The sequence below is a fragment of the Ambystoma mexicanum genome, chromosome 2q, assembly GCF_040938575.1.
Source record: "Ambystoma mexicanum isolate Mex_15411 chromosome 2q, UKY_AmexF1_1, whole genome shotgun sequence".
Lineage (NCBI taxonomy): Eukaryota > Metazoa > Chordata > Amphibia > Caudata > Ambystomatidae > Ambystoma > Ambystoma mexicanum.
In genome coordinates this window covers 424002569-424022925 of record NC_090924.1, presented here as the reverse complement: position 1 = coordinate 424022925, position 20357 = coordinate 424002569, and the positions used below count along the sequence as shown (strand labels likewise).

Here is a 20357-nt window from a genome sequence, read left to right as displayed (position 1 = left end):
TGTTTGCCTTCTTTGGCTTAGTCACCTTAGTCCACTTGCCCTCTGACTCAGAGGCGCTACTACTTGAGGTCCCCTCATGATCATCTAGGGGCTCCCAGATTCTGTGAGCTTGAGAGGGGCTCGCAGAATGGTGGGGCCCAGTTTTTCTACTTCTGCAGTGCTCAGGAGAGTAGTCTTCTGACTCTTCCCTGCTCCCAGGGTTGGCAGAGTATCCCCCCCACTGCCCTAATTGGGTAGAGTTCTTCAGAATGCTCTTTTTGGGCCTCATTTAATCTGGATTTCCATCAGATTGAACCAACTGCTCCCTTGGAAGGTAGTATTTCTGTGGGTCTAATTCCCCGACTCTCCCCTCATAGGAGTCTTCCTTGTCAGAGACATCAGTCTTAATGTATGAATATCTATACAGGGACGCCCGTCCATCAATTTCTGGGGGGCGCTGATCTGCCAGTTCCATCATGCTTGGCCTATTAAATTCTGATGGCCTCATGGCTTCCTGCTCATGTGAACCGGCAGCCATTAAGTCAGCAGTGCACAAAGTGTTAAATGGGTTTGAGTCCCTTAGTACAGAGGTCCTTATACTATGATCAGGGGTTGCCCTGTCCCTCTCTACCTGTTCAGGGTCCCTCCAGTTAGGATTAAATCTAGCACCCTCTTTGTCCAACCTTGCTAGTTTCTCCTTCTCAGCTCCTAATTCTTGATAATAAGCAAAGATCCTAGCCTTTTGCTCAGCTATCGAGGCTTTACTGGCCTCTATGACCCGCTCTTGCACTGCCACTTGTTTGTGGAGCCCATCATTCTTTTCACAGAAGGCCTCATTGTCTCTCTGCGCCTTCTGTATGGTTTGGGAATAATAAGAACATTTCTGTTGCAGGAGACTCACCTCCTGAGTGTTAGCATCTTTGGTCTGGGTGTTCTCTTCCAGAGCACCTTCTATCCGCCTGACGTGCTCCAGTAGATTCCCATACTCTGTTTTGAGTTCATTTAGTTCTGGAGGGCTAACTCACTTCCCTGTAACTCTATTTTTAATGTGCTTACTTCCTGGCCTAGGGTGTCTCTCTCCTGAGTTAGGGTGCCTCTCTGTTCAGCCAGGTCATCTTTTTGTTTCCTGATGGTATTGAATTTCTGGCGCTCCTCATCAAATTCTGTTTGAGAGTGCAGGTCTCTCAAAATTAACTTATTATTTTCCTCTTTCAATTCCTCTATCTGGTCTTGTAGGGTAACTATCTGCTCTGCTCAGACCCTGTTATAGGTTAATTGTTGAGTCAGCTTCTGTTGACTAGAGAGTCAACCTTTTCCTGACACTTAAGTCTTACTGCGTCTAATTGGGCCTCTTGGTCTACATTATTCCATTGTTGGAGGAAGTCCTCTTTTAATTTTTTTATGTAATTGCCAGATTCTACCTCCAACTCTTGGCCTTGTGTAATTTTTGTTCCGCTAATTTTAGTTCAGCCTGGATTTGATTTAATAGTTCAGATTGATTCTGCGCTAGAGTTTCATTTTCCTCCTGCTTTTCCTGCATCACTCCCATGTGGAGATACATGTAGGCCGCGATCCTGACAATTTTAATTTGCTCCTCCGTAATTTTTGGAGTCATATATAAGTCACTCAAAACTTGGTGTAATCGGCCACCGTCCTGCCACGTGTCCAGGTTCATGGCGGTGACCTGTTGTGTTATATCTTGTATCCAGACTTTTTCATCCTGTTCTGGCCACTCACCTCTGACAAATAGCTTGTGCTGAAAGAGCTTCCTAGCCATGTTGATTTCTACTACAGTCATTTTGGACCTGTTCTTTCTTTATTAATTTATTTATTTATGTAAGGTAACCTGTGTTCTATTGCTTTTCTGTCTATTTTGGGGTTGATTTTAGTTTTACTTTTAGACACAGGTCTGGTTACTTAAAGTTTTTGTTTTGGGGAGGCGCTTGTACAGTGTAACCCAGTATTCCCACCACACAAAGTATCACTACCTTGCAGGTAAGTCTGCTGTGTTAGACTGTCACGGGTGGTAACCAAACTCAATCCCGGACTCGAGCCCCAAATTTGTTAAGGATTTCAATCAGGCAACACACACCTTGGTCACGGGCTAGTCTGCAGCGCACAACTGAAATGCTTATCTTTTTATATTATATAGATTCAATTTGAGATGGTACACCACTCATATCACACCCCCTTTTCAAATACTCCAGGTCACAATGGACCATGAACCAGACTGGTTGGTAAAATACAATATTTATTTATTTATTTTAAAATTCAAAAGAAATCATACGCTTTTAATATGGGGCAGCAATCACCAATGGGGTGATAATTGCAATTAGAATGTGAGTAATGCACTGGGTTTAACCCTCTATTGGAACGTATATACAGCACAGCGTAATAGGAGCACTTTTTGTTTTAGGAAAGATAGCACCCAAGTTAGAATTTCCTCCTGCAATGTTCCCTCAACCCACAAATAATCAACTCTGAGTGGATTGACAGAAGCAGCAGGTAATCAGGAATAAGAAACATGAAACTGAATCCAAATCTGACCTTCCCTCCCCAAATAAGAGAGAAACACAGATTTTAAACCGCTTGCAATGTCATGAAATGACACTCGGAAATGGACAAATAAATAATGAATGTGTGTTAAAAACCTTGAAGCAAATATAATTCCTCAGTAAAGCAACTATGCAAAGACACTAATAATGACAAAGAATGAATTACCAAAAGCATACAGTTTGAAAATGAGTGGAAAGGTTAAAACAGATTGCAGCAAAATGACATGTTGGAAACTTTGCAATTTTTCAATACCCGCCTGAAATTACCCAAACGGTTTTTGATAAAAACAGGTGAAATACATGGGGGATAGAGGTATATCACAGTGCTATTTTGAAACTAGGTCTCTAGCTGGTAAATTGGAGGAGTTATGCAAGATATAAAAAGGTGCGCTTTTGAGTAAAATGAAGCTGTGGAAAAGGAAAGGAAATCAGTTGTGACAAGAACAGTTTTACTTTAAACTAGAGTATTCAGGCTAGGCCCCCAAAGAGGGACACAGTAAGATCCAGGGTTGATTTGCAATTTCAACCCTGTCACCCCAGCGCCCAACCTGGCGGAAACCAGTCCGATCACTCGAAATAGGACTAATGGATTAGGATTAGACAAGACAAAATTACTAAAGAGATGGCGCTAGCACTAGAAATCAAGGGCAGGGTTTCCAAGAATGAGTCTGACAGTTTCAACAAGTTATCAGGAAAAGGATAGGATGAATTAGAGAGTGCAAAAAGGACAAAGAGAAAATATGCTATGGGTTTCTATGGGGTGGCGATTATACTCAGAGTCCACTTTTTAGTTTTGGGATTTTTGGACCGTCAACGGTTCTGGTCACTACACGGCAGCGCACCTGGCAAACAGCTGGGCAGTTCTGGTCACCGGGATGGCACTGGACTGGAATGGCAATTCTGGTCATTGGATACTAAAGGTCAGCTGTATGGCGGGATGGCAGGATGGCAGCAGGCATGCAGTTAGTTGGCAGCAAGCCAGGCTGGTTCAAGATGCTTCCCAAAAGAATACCACAGATTTCCCATTTTAAATGGGAGATTAGTGGGTTTTCAGAATTTAGGCCTTGCTGGGAATAGGATCAGCACTGCTTGAGTTTTGCAAGTTTTGCAGTGGGCACTGGAGTATGGTCAGCAATGCTCTGGCCTTGTAGTTGGAATCTGGAATCTGGATGGATGGAACAGGAACGCTGGCGCTGGAAAATCAGGAAGAGTGTGTGTCTAGAATCTTGTCAGGGATTCTTATTTATAATGCATAGTGACATCATAGACTATATTGCTGGGCCGGCTTAGCTAAACCCGCCTCTAAACAACTGGATTGGACAATCAATGTTGGTTGCCTCCCTTGGGATGTGACTCAGTTCAGGAGGTTGCATTTTATGATGTAAAAAGACTTCCCACAGACCTTTTTGCCAAAAATCTGTCATACCAGAATGTACACATTTGTGGCACCTTAATGAATGACATAATAATGAGATCCAAGATGGCCGCCCGGGTGAGGAGTCGCAGCTAAATCGCGCTCCGCCCGGGCCGCCAAAAATAGCACGACCGAAGCCGTGACGGACCATCTTCCGCCCCCCCGACCACAAAGCTGCCACCCCCCATACATCCCCCCCTAGCGAAGAAACAGGCGCTGCGGTGAAGCGAGCACCGCCGTAAATCGAAAGAGCGAGGTTGACGGCCCCTCCCCCATCGGCGCCGGAGGAGACGTAGTAAGGGCCCATCCAGCGCGGCATCGGGAGTCCGGGAAGCACCGGCCGCGAGAGAGCGAGATTGGGGACACGGCGGACCCGGAGGACAGAACCGCCCCCCACATCACCCCACACCGCCCCGAAGCGAGGGAGGAGCGGCGTGCGGCTCAGCCGCGGCAGCGCAGGGTGAAAACAGTGCGAGCAGGGCGGACCGCAGGAGAGGAGTAGCGGGGGCCGCCCTGCACAGAGCGCACAAGGAGAACGAAGCGCAAAAGGTGAGCCGGCCCGGGGGGGGGGTCCAGAAACAAGGCGCCCGCTCGCGCGCACACACCCCGGGGGGGACCCAAGACAACAAGAAGACAAAGGAAAAAAAAAAAAAAGAAAAAGACATACCTCTCTCTCCGGCACCAACTAGATCCCCCCGGAGACACAAGGAATCACAACACAAGTCCCCCCCACCCACGCAGGCAGGATTCAAGGCCCACAAGACAGGGGTGATGAGAGGGGGGAAACCCAGGAAGGAGGAACACACTACTGCAGAACCCCCAACAGATAAGAACCTCTCGGAGATCAAGCAAGCAAGGAGGCCCCACCGGAGGGCTACAAGAGGGCGCAGGAACCCCATAGACTGTCCGCCGGAGCGCCCGACCATGTCTAGAGCAAAAGGAAAGGGGAACCCCATCCAGGAGACTCCCCAAACGGCGAAACAAGGGGCCGATATCCTACAAATGTGGTCAACAGAGGGGACACCACAACAGAGAGGGAGAAACCAGGGAGACTCCACAGGGGAGGCAGAACCACTATCCCAGCAACAGCAACCACTGACCAGGGAGGACATGCAAACCTGGTTCATGGACCTGCAGGAAAAATTCATGTCTACAGTTCAGGAACAATTTACATCCATGAAGAACGAAATGAAACAAGCGGTTCAAGACATGAGAACTGATATAATAATCTAGAAGAAAGAACATACATAATGGAAAAAATGGTGCAAAGCCTGGAAGAAGACACGAGACAAACAAGCGAAACGCAAGAACACCTGGTAACACTCACTTACAACTTGGAACTACAATGTGAGGATCTGGAGAACCGCTCTAGACGCTCCAATATCCGAATCAAGAACATGGCGGAATCAGTACTAGACAAAGACCTGAAGAAGCAGTGGGAGAAGTGCTCAGAGACATTCTGGGAACACAAGACATTGAAGATATAGGAATCGACAGAATCCATAGGGTGGGACCGAAAAGAGCGGGGGCCCCAGGGAAAGACCTCGAGATGTCCTGGTGGCTCTATCTTCCTACCCGCAGAAAGAACAGATTCTTAGGAAAGCCAGGGAATTGGAGCACATAAAAATGAATGGGCAAGACATCCAATTGTATCAAGACTTGGCACTAATTACCCTCCAAAAAAGGAGAGCAATGGCCCCACTAGTGAAAGTGCTAATAGAAAAACAAATCTGCTACAAATGGACCTTCCCATTTGGGTTACTGTTTATATGGGAAGGAAAACAGAAAAGAGTGACCACACTGGAAGAAGGCCTCAGTACAATGGGACTACAAGATGAAGAGATGGAACAGGGGGAGGCCACAAACAAGTGAGAGCGAACGAGAAGACCTATGGGCTGGGAATACACCAAACAAAAGAAGGCAAACGCAGAGAGGGACACCCGGAGAAAGGTACCATGAAGAACACAAGAAAAACATATACTTGGGGAACAGATATGGAAACGCTGCTTCTGAGACTCTGTCGGGGGGGAGCAAAGGAACGGAGCCGAACGGACAATTCAAGGACGGCGGTCTGGCCGAGACCCAACGATCTGGAACTCGCTAAAGACAAATGGTTCAATGGGGTTTAGGAATCCCCATAACATACCCCCCGAGGGTATGGAGGGCAGGGAGCGAAGGGCGCAACGCCCTAGTGTCAATAGGAACCCTCGCCCTACTCGGGGGACAGTTTGGTTGTTTTAATGTTCAAAGTTGGGGGGGAAGGGAAGTTCAAGGGAAGGGAAGGGATCGGAAGAATCAAAGAGTTGAACCGAGAATAGAAGGGGACCGAATGCAACAACATACAGACAAAATAGAATGGGGATGATACGCTGTTTGACCTACAATATTAGGGGCATGAATCACCCAACAAAAAGAGCGAAACTGGAGAAACAGTTCAAAATGGGGAAGGCGGATATACTAGTCCTCCAAGAAACCCATATCAAAACTAAGGATAAGCAAAAAATGCGGATTAAAGGATACAAAATATGGGCACAGGCAACGACAACGGAGAAAAAAGCAGGAGTCCTGATAGCGATAAAAGAAGGAAAACACATAAAACCACTAGACACTATAATAGATAAGGAAGGGAGATATGCCTTCGCCAACGTGGAAATCGAAGGATTTCGCATAACACTCGCCTCAATATATGCACCCAATCAGGGACAGGATGGCTTTCTCGGAGACGCATTATCGAAACTGGAAGACTTCGCTAAAGGAGAAGTGATATTGGGGGGGGACTTTAACTTGGCGTGGAACCCACATCTAGATAGGAGCACAGGAAACATACATGGACAGGGGGCGCCATCAAAACGTCTAAAACAACAAATGGACCAAATGGCTCTGAATGATGCATGGAGGGAACTGAAGGGTGAACAGAGGGGATACACATATTTCTCACATGTTCACAATTCTATGTCCAGGATCGACTATCTTTGGGTGTCGGTGGGGTTACTGGGAAAGATGCAAGGGATAGATAAGGGTACGATAGCCCTCTCGGACCATGCCCCTCTATGGTTGGACGTGACTCTCCCGGGGAGGAAGAGCGGGCTATGGAGATGGAGGCTACCGCAGGAGCTGATCCAAGACCCAGTTACAGGGGAGGCCATAAGGGAAATGATAGAGGAATACTTCACACAAAATGATAAAGGGGAGGTTGCAATGAGCGCAGTTTGGGATGCGTTCAAAGCAGTTTTGAGGGGAAAAATGATAGCGATGAAAATCACGAGAGATAAACAAAGACATATGTGGGAAAAAGACCTGGAAAAAACAATCGAGGAGATCCAAGAGAAATTGACGACAAAACCCACAAAGACATTAAAAAAATCATTAAAACATACACAAGGCCAACTAGAGATGTTACGCACGAAGGACGCAGAAAGGAACCTACTCTATCTGAAACAGAGATACTATATAAGAGCGAACAAAGCGGACAGACTCCTAGCACGACAATTAAGAGCGAAACAAAAAGAAACAACGATTAAGGCCATATGCGATGCGAAAGGGGTCATTCAAACTTCTACGCATGACATGGGGGAGACACTGAGGCAATATTATCAAACGCTCTATTCCACAGAACACCCCGATATAAATGCCCAAGCTTCATACTTAAAGGCCCTAAAGATCCCGAAAATCTCAGAAGAAGACAAACAGTCACTAGAGACCCCTATCAGTGAAGAGGAAGTCAATCAAGCCATAAAAGGACTCCCAAGGGACAAAGCTCCAGGCCCAGATGGGTTTACGGCCCCATTTTATAAAAAATATGCAAACATATTGACTCCGATCCTAACAAAACTCCTCAACTCATTCAAGGACACCGGTAACGTGACCCCCACAATGAATGAGGCGAAGGTGCTGGTGTTTCACAAACCAGGCAAGGATCCAATAAACCCCGCATCATACAGACCAATCTCCCTAATCAATCTAGATGCAAAAATATATACGAAAATCCTGGCAACTAGATTATCCCCGCTCCTCCCAAAACTGATAAGCGGGGATCAATCAGGCTTCATTCCCGGCAGGCAAACCCACGATAATACGAGGAGGCTAGCCCACCTGGTCGAAAAAATAGGGATATCCCACACCCCAGCGATACTACTGTCAGTAGACGCAGAGAAGGCTTTTGATAGAGCGGAGTGGTCAATACTGTTTAGGGTCCTGGAATCCATGGGGTTTGGGGAACAATTTATCGCGAGCATCAGAGCAAACTACAACTCCCCATCTAGCAGAATAGTCATTAATGACGAGCTTACTGGCAAGGTGACGATAACGAGAGGAACGAAATGGGGCTGCCCCCTATCACCACTATTATACGCTCTTTTCCTAGAACCCCTCCTAATTAAACTACGGGAGTCAACTCACATCAAAGGGATAGAAATGGCAGGTCAGCAACACAAAGTAATTGCGTATGCGGACGATATGCTAATAACCCTAGAGGACCCGGAATCCACATTATCAGCCACAGTTAGAGAATTAGAAAATTATGGGACCATCTCAGGGCTAAAAATAAATAGAAAGAAATCAGAGATCCTCATCCTGGCAGGGGATAGAACGAACATAGAAAGGGAAGCAAAAATACTGGACCTCAAGCTAGTACAGGATGGTATAAAATACCTGGGAATAATTGTACCTCCAAAAATAGAACAATTCTATGGGGAAAACTACCCGTCGCTAATTACAAAAATCCGAAAGGAATTAAATAGATGGAATCCACTACAGATATCCTGGTGGGGCAGAATACAATCAGTCAAGATGACCATCCTCCCAAAGGTACTATATTATTTTCAGGCCCTCCCGATGGGAGTCCCAGACACGTTCTTCAAAACCTTAACAAAATTGGTATCGTCCTTTATATGGAAAGGAAAAACGCCGAGAATAGCAAGATTGGTCCTCACGGCCCCAACCAGAGAAGGAGGAATGGCGCTCCCCCATTTTAGAAAATATTACCAGGCAGCACAGCTTAAAGTCCTGAGGGAGTGGGTGGGGGAGAATCCCCAACAGATATGGGCCAAACAAGACAGAGCAGTAGCCAGGACCCCACTAGTAGAACTCCTCTGGAAACAGAGGCAGCACAGGCACGAAAATTTAAGATTAAGCGAAATCATGAAAACCATGCTGGAAGCATGGGATAGCCAAACAAGAAAAGGCATAATGACTACGACGATGGGACCATTTACACCCATCTGTAGAAATCCACTATTTCCACCGGGGATGGAGCAAGGGGCTTATGACAGTTGGGAGAAGGTGGGCATTACTAAAATAGGCGAGATGTTTGAGGACAAGGAAGTCATCTCCCTAGAGTCGTGCTTGGCAGGTAGGAGAATCCCTAAAAGCGATAGATATAGGTATGAGCAGCTAAAGCACTGGCTGAACTCTCCGATAATCACCGAGGCAGCAACCAGGGACCTTACAGGGTTTGAAACATACATCACATCCAACACGGGGGAAAAAAAGTGGGTATCAACTCTATACAAATACATAAACTCACAAGGGGAAAGCATTAAATGGTCATACAGAACAAAATGGGGTAGAACATTGAGGCAGGAGCCAACGGATAAACAATGGGAAGACCTATGGAAGCAGATCCCCAGAATGACCCGATCGGCACAAACCAGAGAGATGTGGGTCAAAGTTATGACACAGTGGCACTACACTCCAGAGAGGCTCCATTCAATGTACCCAAACACACCCAATCACTGCTGGAGAGGATGTGACGAAGCGGGAACATGGAGACACATATGGTGGGACTGTAAAAACATTAGCCCCTTTTGGGAAGAAGTGAAAAATGAGATGGGCAAAATATTCCCGGATGTGGGGCTGATGGGGGATGAAGTGTGGCTCTGTGGAATTAGAGACGATACAGTGAGGCAATACAGCAAAACGCAATGGAGAACTTTCATGGGACTACTCATAGCAGCATGGACCACCATTGCACAGAACTGGAAAAACAAAAATACCCCACTGACCTACACCTGGCTTCAGAAAATATGGGCCCATATAACAATGGAAAAAATTACTCACAAACTTCAAGGAACAGGAGACCAATTTGTAAAAGAATGGGAAGGGACCCTGCAATACCTCCAGTCAGACTTTATGGAGCAATGGTGCCCCCATAACATAAAAATCTCAGACATATTCAACGCATAATCAGGAACCCGGGACAAAATGACTTCATCCGATCCGAGGGGAGGAAGGGGGAGGGGGGAAGGGAAAGTTATAAGTTTCAATGTTATCTTCTTTATGTAATATTGATGTAAAACCAATAAATACAAGGTTTAAAAAAAAAATAATCAGGTTACATATTTTATTTAGAGCACAGCTGTCCAATCCTGCAATCTGTGAGACATTGTTTTGTCCTTTTATACTTTTTTGGTTATTTTCAGTGTGAAATATTCAGCCTAAACTTCCATATCTTTATACATATGTGTGGATCATCATAAGGGATGTAAATATGCAAATTTGCATTTGCAACATGGATACTTTTCTTGTAATCCACAATACTTTGCCATTTCTATTCCCAAAGTGTCAGTGAATTCTACCATGTCTTCAATGAAAGCCCATAAAATCATATTTAAACTATAACATTTTCACATTTTTACTAATTCTTGCTGCAGAGATAAAAAGTCTTTAAAGTTTATTTATAAAATAGACTTTGGAAGCATGGCAGTCCTTTGTCTGTCACTAGGCCATTTTTTCTTTCTTCAGCTGCCACCAACTGTCACTTCAGCCCTGTGTGGGGGGCGGGTTGCCAGTTTGATTGAAGGTTTTATGGCCCCTTCCGCTTCACAGGTTAGTGTGCCAGAATATCTGTTGTCCCAGCCTGGAGCACAGACGAATGACTGATGAGCGTCTGAACTTTCTTTGTCTTGGTCCATTCAAAGTTTTTGAAGCTAGCAATTATCACTTTCGTGTCCTGGAAGTTGATGGTGTGGCTCCCTTCCTTAGGGGGAAGCTTTAGCTCTGCCAACCGGAATAACCTGTTTTTGACAGCTTGCAAATCCAGCCAAGGCAGTTTAAACCTTTATTTTCTGATATTTGGTTCTGAATTAAAACAAGCCTGTGGAATAAAATAGCCCAGATATGTATTAGCACCAGCCACAAACCCCTTCACATTGCTAGGTAATGGCCAGCTTTCATTCAACAGTTTACTTTTTAAACGGGCATTTTTCTCCATTAGTTTTGCAAAGCCCATTTTGACACATGCTGTGAAAACTGCTAGCATTTCCTTTCAAATTCGATTTTGCCATCTGACGTCCCAATATTGCCTCGCAGCCATAGTTATTGAAACACAGATGCATTGAAACTGACATGGCTCAGATAGCTGAAGTCTCTTTTGAACTACTGAGGTTTGATACATTTGTAAAGAAATTAACGTGTTTTCCTGTGCAAGTAAAAGTGAAGTTCCTTGTTAATTTCTCTCAGAGTTGGTTTGACAGGGCCTGTCATTCAAAAATCATGCCTGGTTTTGCTGAGGCAAAATGAGATTCTGGGCATGGCAGGGCCTTATTAATCACAGTGATTTAAGGAAGAACAGATGGAAATAGCGTCAGCAGCATTATTTTAAAGGTGAAAGGTTTCCTTTATAATGGAGATCTTGGGCTTTCAGCAAAGCAGTGCTGCCTTTTCACTCCATTTCTTTTGTACAGGTAAGAATACACTGGCACGCTCCCTTAGTGTGTCCCCTTGTTCCATTCTGCCCCTGTGTGCTTGGCAAGAAGGTGCAGCCATCTTTTTGTTGCTGCAAAAACGCAGTTCTGAAGCCATAGCGCTAACAGGAGCCAGCGCAGCCATTGTGCTGTTTCTGCACACATACAGCTTGGTGATGTGGGGAAATACTGTTGAGTGGGTCAATATATCCCACAACCTCCCAGTAAAATCTCTGGTCAGTGTTCTCTTTTTTCCATTTCAGAACTCCAACTCCTGGAGTGCACCTTCGAGCAACTGAGAAAACCCAGACCGGAACCAGAAGAACGGAATCAAGAACTGCCAGTAAATGATTTGGAATTTCCCTACCAAACAGAAATGAGACACACACCAACTTGACAATCCCAATCTACTGAATGAAAATGGGTCAAGCAGAAAATGAGCTGGCAGTGAGGAAAAACTGCAGAGGACAGGAGAGCCATAGAAACCCTGCTCAACACTCTCCAGCACCTGAGGAAACCCACAGGACTAACAAGCGGCATGAGCCCCTGGCTGCTACCGCAACACAAAGTGTTTCCAAAATCTTGCTGGAAAAGGGAGAGGAGCTTAGAGGGTTTTTTAAAGCCTCTCATCATTATAACTCAGTTCTTGTGAGCACAGATTGACTCCTAGAGTCAAGTGAGTACTGCAGGCAATGGAAGGGACAGAGAGAGTCAAAACCAACAGGACCACAGTATAAAAGAACCAGAGACAGAGGGAGAGACAGTGTGTGGGCAAGGTCAGGAGATGGCGTGCAAGAGGACAGAGAGTCAAGGTGAAGGACGGGCAGAGTTGTTGAAGAGTTAAATGCAGAATTGGGGCAGAGCACAGGTAGGTATTTGTGAGCAAGAGTGGTTCAAGTTTGTATGTAGTGTAATGTGAATGGGGAGGACTGTGTAAAATGTAAGTGAGATGGAAAGAAGGCTAGAGATAGAGAGGAAGAAGCACAGGGGGAAAGAGCGAGAGAGAATGAAAGTGTGTATGGTAGGAGAGGGTAGGGGGAGTTCAAGACAATAGTGATTGTGGAGATGAGTGTGGAGTGAAGCGTGTGAGTGAAGGAAGTGGTAAGAGATGGGCGGAGAGTGTGTGGTAAGGTATGGATCGAGAAGAGGGGTGCAGTGAGATGTGTGGGGATGGAAGAGTAGTAGTAGTGCCGAGAGAGGAGAGCAGTAGAAGTGTGGAGATGTGAGAGCAGTATTAGTGTGGAGAGTAGTAGTAGTGCTGAGAGTAGTAGTGATGTGGAGAGGGGAGAGTAGTAGCAGTGTGAAGAGCAGTTGTACTCTGGGGAGTAAGATCGGAGGGTGGAAGTAGATAGCAGAGAGTCGAACATTGGAGGCATAGCGAGGGAAGTGTTAGGGAGAGTGAGGAGAGATGGTGGGTGGAGTAGGAGGGAGTAGCAAAGAAGGACATAAGGGAGAGCGACAGAGAGACATAAGGAGAGAAGCATCAGAGCACAGAAGGCCTAGACCAGGTGGGCCTGAGTATCTGCAAGGCACAAACCTTCACGTTACATCACATACTTAGAGCAGGGATGACCTTCATTGTTCCCAGAGGGAGAGTTAGATAGATAAGACATTTGCCTTTAGGACATCATGACAGGTTTAGACAGAGTCTTAGACAGTAGGGGTTAACAATCTCCAATACAATCCTGGGGTCGAGGGACACCTGGACTAGCCCAGTGCAATATTTAACAATCATTACATTGATAAATCTGCTCATATTCAGTTTGAACAATCCGCAAACTTTATCAGTTGTAAGAATTAATAAAGAAATACTTGAACTAGCTCCCATGTTCTGTTAATTGTTAAGGCCATCTGTGAAAGCTTGTAGACCTGGAGGATGATGTTTGGATTATTTTGGGACCTAAGTGAATGTGGCTAACATGGCTAAAGTGTTCTGTTAGTTTATATGTTCTTTTGGCAATATGCTGTTGAGGTTGCTTTCTCCCGCTTCCTTTAATATGTTTTTGGTTGGAGGCATATTCAGCTGGTTATGAGATAAAGGTGTGTAGCAACTTTTCTGTTACTCATGGTTGGTGCTAGAATCCTTGCCTGTTTTGTTTCTGCTCATCATATAGATTCATTTAAAAATCATGTTTTCTCCGCCTAGTGCTTATTCCCCACGCAATAGCCATTCTACTGAGTATTCTGGTGATCTCTCAGCGTGGCCACAGGAAACAGTTGTCATATTGTCTATATGAAAATGAACAAAGTGACATGTCTTCATCCAGATGTTGACGTTGGGGAGTAGTGCTAGTGGAAGTGTCACTTTGCCTAATGGAGGCTTTCGACTAAATGTTCACCACCAACCTTGAAGGTGTTTAGATCCTTCCATGTACCACAAATACCTGTGAAAACAGTCCTGTGCACATGGCAAGATCTAAATGCAGAGGTGTCACTTTGTTTACAGTACAGACGGAAAGGTGGACAAGGAAGGAATTTAATTGGTTTTGTTTTATGTGGGAAATCCCATATGCACAAAACTACTTCTTTGAAAATGTTCAGGCATTTTAAAGGTAAGAGAGTGCCAGAAAGGTGGATCATTCACCTAGAAATCCTCAGCTGCCAACAGAGACCAGTTTAATTGTAGACTATCCAATGTACCATACTTGACTCTCGTTTTCTTAGGGCAATTTCATGGATTTCATTGCTTCCAATAGATCATCTCTTTGCTCAGGAATTTGTGCTAGACTAGTGAAAGAATGTACAACTGGATAAAGACAATGAACAACAGATATCAGAATGTGTTAATTAGCCCAGGAGAGCATAGGTAATCCCTATTTTCATTTCACAGCATTATCTTTTTCTTGTGTCATTTGCATCTTTTAACCACACTGTCCATCGTTTTTCTTTCAGAGCTTGAAGAGACGACGCTCCAAAAGGACTTGCGATACATGTTATGCATGTATGCGGAAGGGCGACTGTGGCCTCTGCGACTTCTGTCTGGATAAGCCCAGGTTTGGTGGGCACAGCCTTAAGCGTCAGAAATGCCGGCAGAGACAGTGCCTGTTTCTTGCTAAGGTTGGTCTCTCAATTCCCTTCTTGTCTGCTTTACTAGCAATTTTCAACGGGACATCTATCAAATCTACATTCTGTTTAAGTCGGACACTGTTTCATGATAACAATGATTGAAGGTATGGGAGAATAAGAGGGAAGTACTCTATGGCCATATTTGTCATTTTTGTAAAGACTGGTAGGGGGTGGTCTGTGCTTCTGCTCTCTATATGGTAGAGGGGAGGCACAGAGGACCCCAGCCTAGATTCTCTATTCAGTAGCTATGGTCGAGCAATCAAGGCCTAGCTTCTCAGGAGGTGATGCAGGCTGGTTCTTAAGTACAGTGTAGTCCCCAAGCCACCACAAAGGAATGTCCACACACTGTATTGGTTAGAACACAGTCTTTATATAAACAATATTCAAGGTTATGTACACTTATCATAATAACTCACTTTGTACTTAGCAAAATCAACAATGGCAAATATATACAATTCTAAAGTGGTACCACCCTTTGTATTAGATCTCATTAAAGTGCATCAACAATACTGTAACAATGTCACACAGATCAATAGAGTGAAACCAGCAATAGAGAGAGGAGAGAAAATAAGATGGTTGAGCAATAGGCAGAATACTGGCCCCTACCACTAGACACAGTTCTGTGTGGATATCCCCCCACCTGGGCAACCTGTAAAATAAAGATATAGCACAAGCCCAGTCCATATATTGTTCTGCAAGTCTTATTCCCTCCTATAATGTTTTTACCCCTGTTAAGCAGAAACCTGTGCAGTTCCCTCTGGGACCACTGCAAAAGATTTAAGACTACAGGTGTTGGCAGTAAACCCACTTGGTAGCAGTCTGTACCACACAGATTCACTGGGGTAGCTGTGGCTGAGCAGTCAGACTTCCCTCAAGAAGAGTTAGGCAGTATATAGAGGATACAGGATAGGTACAGAGGCACAGTAGTACAAGCAAACACTGACCAGAGCCAGGTGTAACAGTATATACTTTTTTTTTATTTTAAAGGCACACTCATAAATTACACTAGCACAGAAAAAGGTAAGTAAGTCAAAACACAGTCACTATTACTTATATGTACATCCCTAGTCATTTGTTGGACACGTCTAAGTTAACACCACTTATTTCCAAACAGAGGTGAGCGCTTAACGTCAGATGGCACTCCAACAAGTTATTAGAAAAGGGGGGGAAAAAACAGAAGTAATGAAAGCAGCAAGGTAAAACACTTTTCACATAAGGTTAGAAAAGGCAGTCAATTGTGGAACAAAGAGAATTGGTTTGTGGCCCGCTTTAGAGAGAGCCAGGCGAAAATATGCCCAAGATCACACAATGTCACAAGTCTTTGCAGGTGAGTAGAAAAGGTTTTACTGAATTTAGAAAAAGTTTAGTTAGGGTGTCCCAGACTTACCCAGGTTCGAGAGCCGAGGGCTAAATCTACCCCGTACAATCGGTGGCAAGGGAAGCCGGGCGGAACACAGTACCTTTAAAAGTGGAAAGGATCCTCCAGCGGTGGTAGTTGTTCCTGGTAGTGGGTGCAAGTTGCGGCGTCGTCCAGAGGAAGAGGTGATCTCGACGTGGAGGAAAGCTGAAGGTCGTTGCACTACCAGGGATGAGACCAGCCGTGGAGTTTTTCGGTCACAAAGGATTTTACCCCTCTTTCATGGTTGAGGTAAAAAGTGGTATCCCGGTTGCCGGGGTGCTTAGCACAAGCAAGGCGGCCACGAGATGCTTCGGGACGGCGAAAAGAAGGCAGCAACTGGTTGTCCCCACCAGTTAAGGGAAGGAGACTCTCCGGCGGGAGATCTCCTCTGTCGTCGGAAAAAGTGGTGAGACGGTTCCGCAGGGCTCCACCGGTGGTGTCTTCTTGGCAGGTCGGCTCGGCTTCTCCCTCTTCGACTTCTTAGGTCCTGTGGCGACTTCTGAAGAACCAGTCCCAAAAACCCTGCTTTTATGCAGCAAACCCCCATTCATACAGCCTAGCTGTCACTCAAACATGCTAAGTGGTGAGCGGGGTGGCTCACCACTTGGGCCAATCACACCAGAGTGCGACATGGGTTGGCAAGGCAACTCAGTCCAGGGTGCCTAAACCCCCTCCTACACCCCCTGTGGTACCCAGACAGAATGGCACCACTGTGGAGGGCTTCTGTGCAGAAGCCCGCCAAAAGTGGAACAAAGGCTCGACTCGGGTTCAGGGTTACTGAAGTGAACCTAGATGCCATTTTGGTGGCGAGTTCTGGCAAAAATCCCAACCGGTGAATTTATATTAAATAAATAAATCGGCGGTATCTTTAACATTGCACCAACAAGTGGTGCATTAAAAACAATGGGAAATCCAATTGGGAAATATTCCGGTGGAATATTTCCGTGGTATCCACTGCCACCAGCCAGAACTCGGCGAGGGGGGACGGGACAGTACCCCCTCGACAACAGACCCAGGGGCAATCTAATTGCCCCTACCAGTACTTCCACAGTAAGATGGTTTGTACTGGTTAAGTTCCTAAGTTAAGACTAGTAAAGTCATGTTTATGTTTATGTTTGGGGGTCTCTATGACACCCCTGTGTTACTGCACTGAGGGTGCTGTGTAACACACATTCAAAAACCAATGCCTATGGGGAAAGAAAATACCCCCTAGCCCATAAGCACATAGCAAGTCACAGAAACACTCTCAAGTCATGTCCAAGAGTGAGGGTAAAAGAGTCTCACTCTTGGCAGGAGAAAAAATAAACCCCAAAAATCCAGCAAAGCTGCTGGGGGACTCACTAGGTTAGGAAATTCAGCCTAAACAGAGAATTCTCCCTAACAACCCCCCAATGTACCTGGTGGAGTCGAGTTCTTCGAAGAGGCTTCGACAGATCCTTCTTGAGCGACCCCCTTTCAAGCGGGAGTTACGGATCGTCGAGAGGCGTCGAGAAGCGTTGAGGAACTCGGCGTTCGGCGGCGGGGAATCGACGGCCCTTCTTGAATGCCTTCCCTTTCAAGCGGGAGACACGGGGCGTCGAACGTCCGTCGAGGAACTCGGCGTTCGGCGTCTTGGAATCGACGGCCCTTCTTGAATGCCTTCCCTTTCAAGCGGGAGACACGGGGCGTCGAACGTCCGACAACAAACAGGGTAGAACGGCGTCGATGAGGCGGCAGCTTCGATCCAAGCGGTGCTCGTCGACGACGGAGCGTTGGCGTCTTGCAAGGCAGAGGCATGCGGGGCACCTCGATGACAATTGTTCTGGACCGCAAAGATTGTGAAGACGGGGGCCCAACAAGGGCGTCGAGTCGTTCGAGTCTTTGTGGTCTTCGGGTGGCGGGAAATCCACCGGCAGGTTTCTCCTCGGCGCGTTGGTCGTCCTCGACTTTCTCCTGCAGGATAAAGCGGTCCACGGTGCGGACGAGGGAGTCCTTCGATTCAAATGTTTTTAGGCAAGGAGCGGACGGCTCCGGTCGTCGGCGGCACGGCGTCAAGTGGTTCCCACGGCTGGGCAACACAACTTCGACGGGCCTCCAGCGGTTACATAGACCTGCGAACCCTGGTCGACGGCAATGGACTTCGACGGCGGCGATGTCCGGGCGCTTCACTTCGATCTCCTCGGCGGTCCCGTCTCGGGTCGGCAGCCTTTCGAGGGTCTGACTTCCAGGGCGCTTCGGATGTAGCGGTGCTCGATGATCCCTCGGAGCACGGGAAGAGGGCGCCTTACCAGGTCCTCTCTCCGGTCAGTCCTCAATGAATTCGGCAGCTTTCAGATCGGTCGAAGCAAGTGCAACAGCAAGTCTTCTTCTTCCAGCTGGGCGTCGAGGATCAGCAGTTCCAGTTACTCTTAGAGTGGAGACTCAGCTTCTGAACGCTTCTGAACAATTACCAGTGGTGAGAGGTCCCCAGATATACTATTCTGTCTCTCATCCACACTGCTGGCACACAAGGGCATTCATGCAGTCAGTCAGCCAATCAGGCACACAGTGCATTCAGGCCACACTCCTCCCTTTCAGACACTCACAACAAGGAATGTGGATTGGGACAAGTACCCAGCCATTCAACACTACACACTGCATTCAGGCCAGTATCGGGCAGGGCTGTCTCAGTCTTTGTCTCTCATGCCAGAAACCAGACAACCACAACAAGGAGTGTATATTGGTCACACACTCCATTCACCCAGGTCCCACCCACAGGATGTACCCACAACATACAGTCACTGGGAAGGCTCCAGTCAGTCTAGCTGGGCCTTCACAACAACGCCATATATGGAACTTCCACCCAACAGCCAGTCAGGGGGAAGGGACAGAGTCAGGGCTTCCCAGGACTTTGGGAAAACAAGGTAACAGGCAATAGAAAGCAAGAGGCCACAGGGGCCACCTTGTTTCCTATCAGGAATCAACTGATCCCAATGGCAGGGCCTGGGTATCCCAAAATGGAGGACACCCAGAGCACCTGTCAAATTCAGCATGGAGCTGCCACCAGCCCATACCCTGCTCTGTGGGCCACCCACAGGTGCCCAAAAACATACAATAGGGGCACAGGGTTGTACCCCTACCCATGGGTGCCATAAGGGTATCCCATGGGTCTGTTCACCAAACCAAAAGAGAGAGCTGCACTGCCAGGAGTCCCACATGGACTCCTGGGCAGAAAACACGACAGAACACACGATAAAAAGCAGTAAAGGACAAGGATTCAGAGGTCCTGTCCCTCTGATGCATTTCCAGCATCACAATTTTATCCATGACCTCGTATGCATGTGGCTAGCAGCTACTCAGAACAATGTTCTGTTGAGCTCCACATCTGCCACTGAAGCAGAAGCTTATGGCCAAGTTCACGCGGGCTGTTGAGGCTTGGCGCTAGCCACAGAGATTACATGGGAGTAGCCTAAGGAGCTGTGTGTTGCTCCTAGGAGGAGGTGGTTCTCCTTTAAAAACCCATTCCCAGCAAAGCCGCAGCAAAGTGCACGACCAAGGTCACGCTGGCTGTTGGGTCTTGACGCTAGCCACTATGCTGCTGAGATTACATGGGAGGAGCTGTTCCAGTTCAAACAACAACATAGTTATTCCTTCCGTATTGGGATCCTGGAAAATGCCTCCCTTTTCCAGGTTTCTTGCTCTCAGTATTTTCATAATGCAAGGGGAATGACTCCCTTCCCCTGGCCTTTTCTCGGGATTACTTTGCAGTTTACGAAACCAGGGGAACGTCTCCCTTCCCTAGGCCTTTTGTTAGGCTTTCTTTGCATTTCAAAATGCCATGGGGAATGCCTCCCTTCCCCAGGCATTTTCTCACACTTTGTTTCATAGTTCATAGCACCAGGGGGAATGACTACCTTTCCCTGACTTTTCATATACTATGTTTCAAAGTTCACCACAGTACCAGGGGGTATGACTCCCTTCCCCTGGCTTTTCTTTGTATATTCAGTATGGCAGACCTGGTTCACTCTCCTGCCAGGTACTGTCATGAAGAAAATGTCTTATGCTAGTCTCCCTTTGGCGTTGTGGGTCCCAGACCCAAGCTTTCCTCTGCTTTCTGTTTGGGAGACCAGGTTCACTATCCTGCCAGGTACTGCCACAAAGAAGATGAGTTATGTTGATCTTATTTTGTGGGAGCGGGTCCCAGACCTTTGTTTCTCTTTGTTGTTTTTCTTCTGGCAGACTTAGCTCACTTTGCCAACTACTATCACGAGGAAGATGACTGGCGACAATCTTCCTTTTTGGTT

General features: G+C 46.5%; 1 protein-coding gene across 1 annotated transcript in view; it reads left to right on the top strand.

Moving 5' to 3' along the window:
* The window catches only part of LOC138568750 (uncharacterized), an 810508-nt gene that overhangs the window by 318799 nt on the left and 471352 nt on the right, over window positions 1-20357 (top strand). Inside the window, exon 4 of the mRNA XM_069646535.1 lies at window positions 14523-14687. Coding sequence (XP_069502636.1) covers window positions 14523-14687 — 165 coding nt within the window. The remainder of the gene's footprint in view (window positions 1-14522; window positions 14688-20357) is intronic.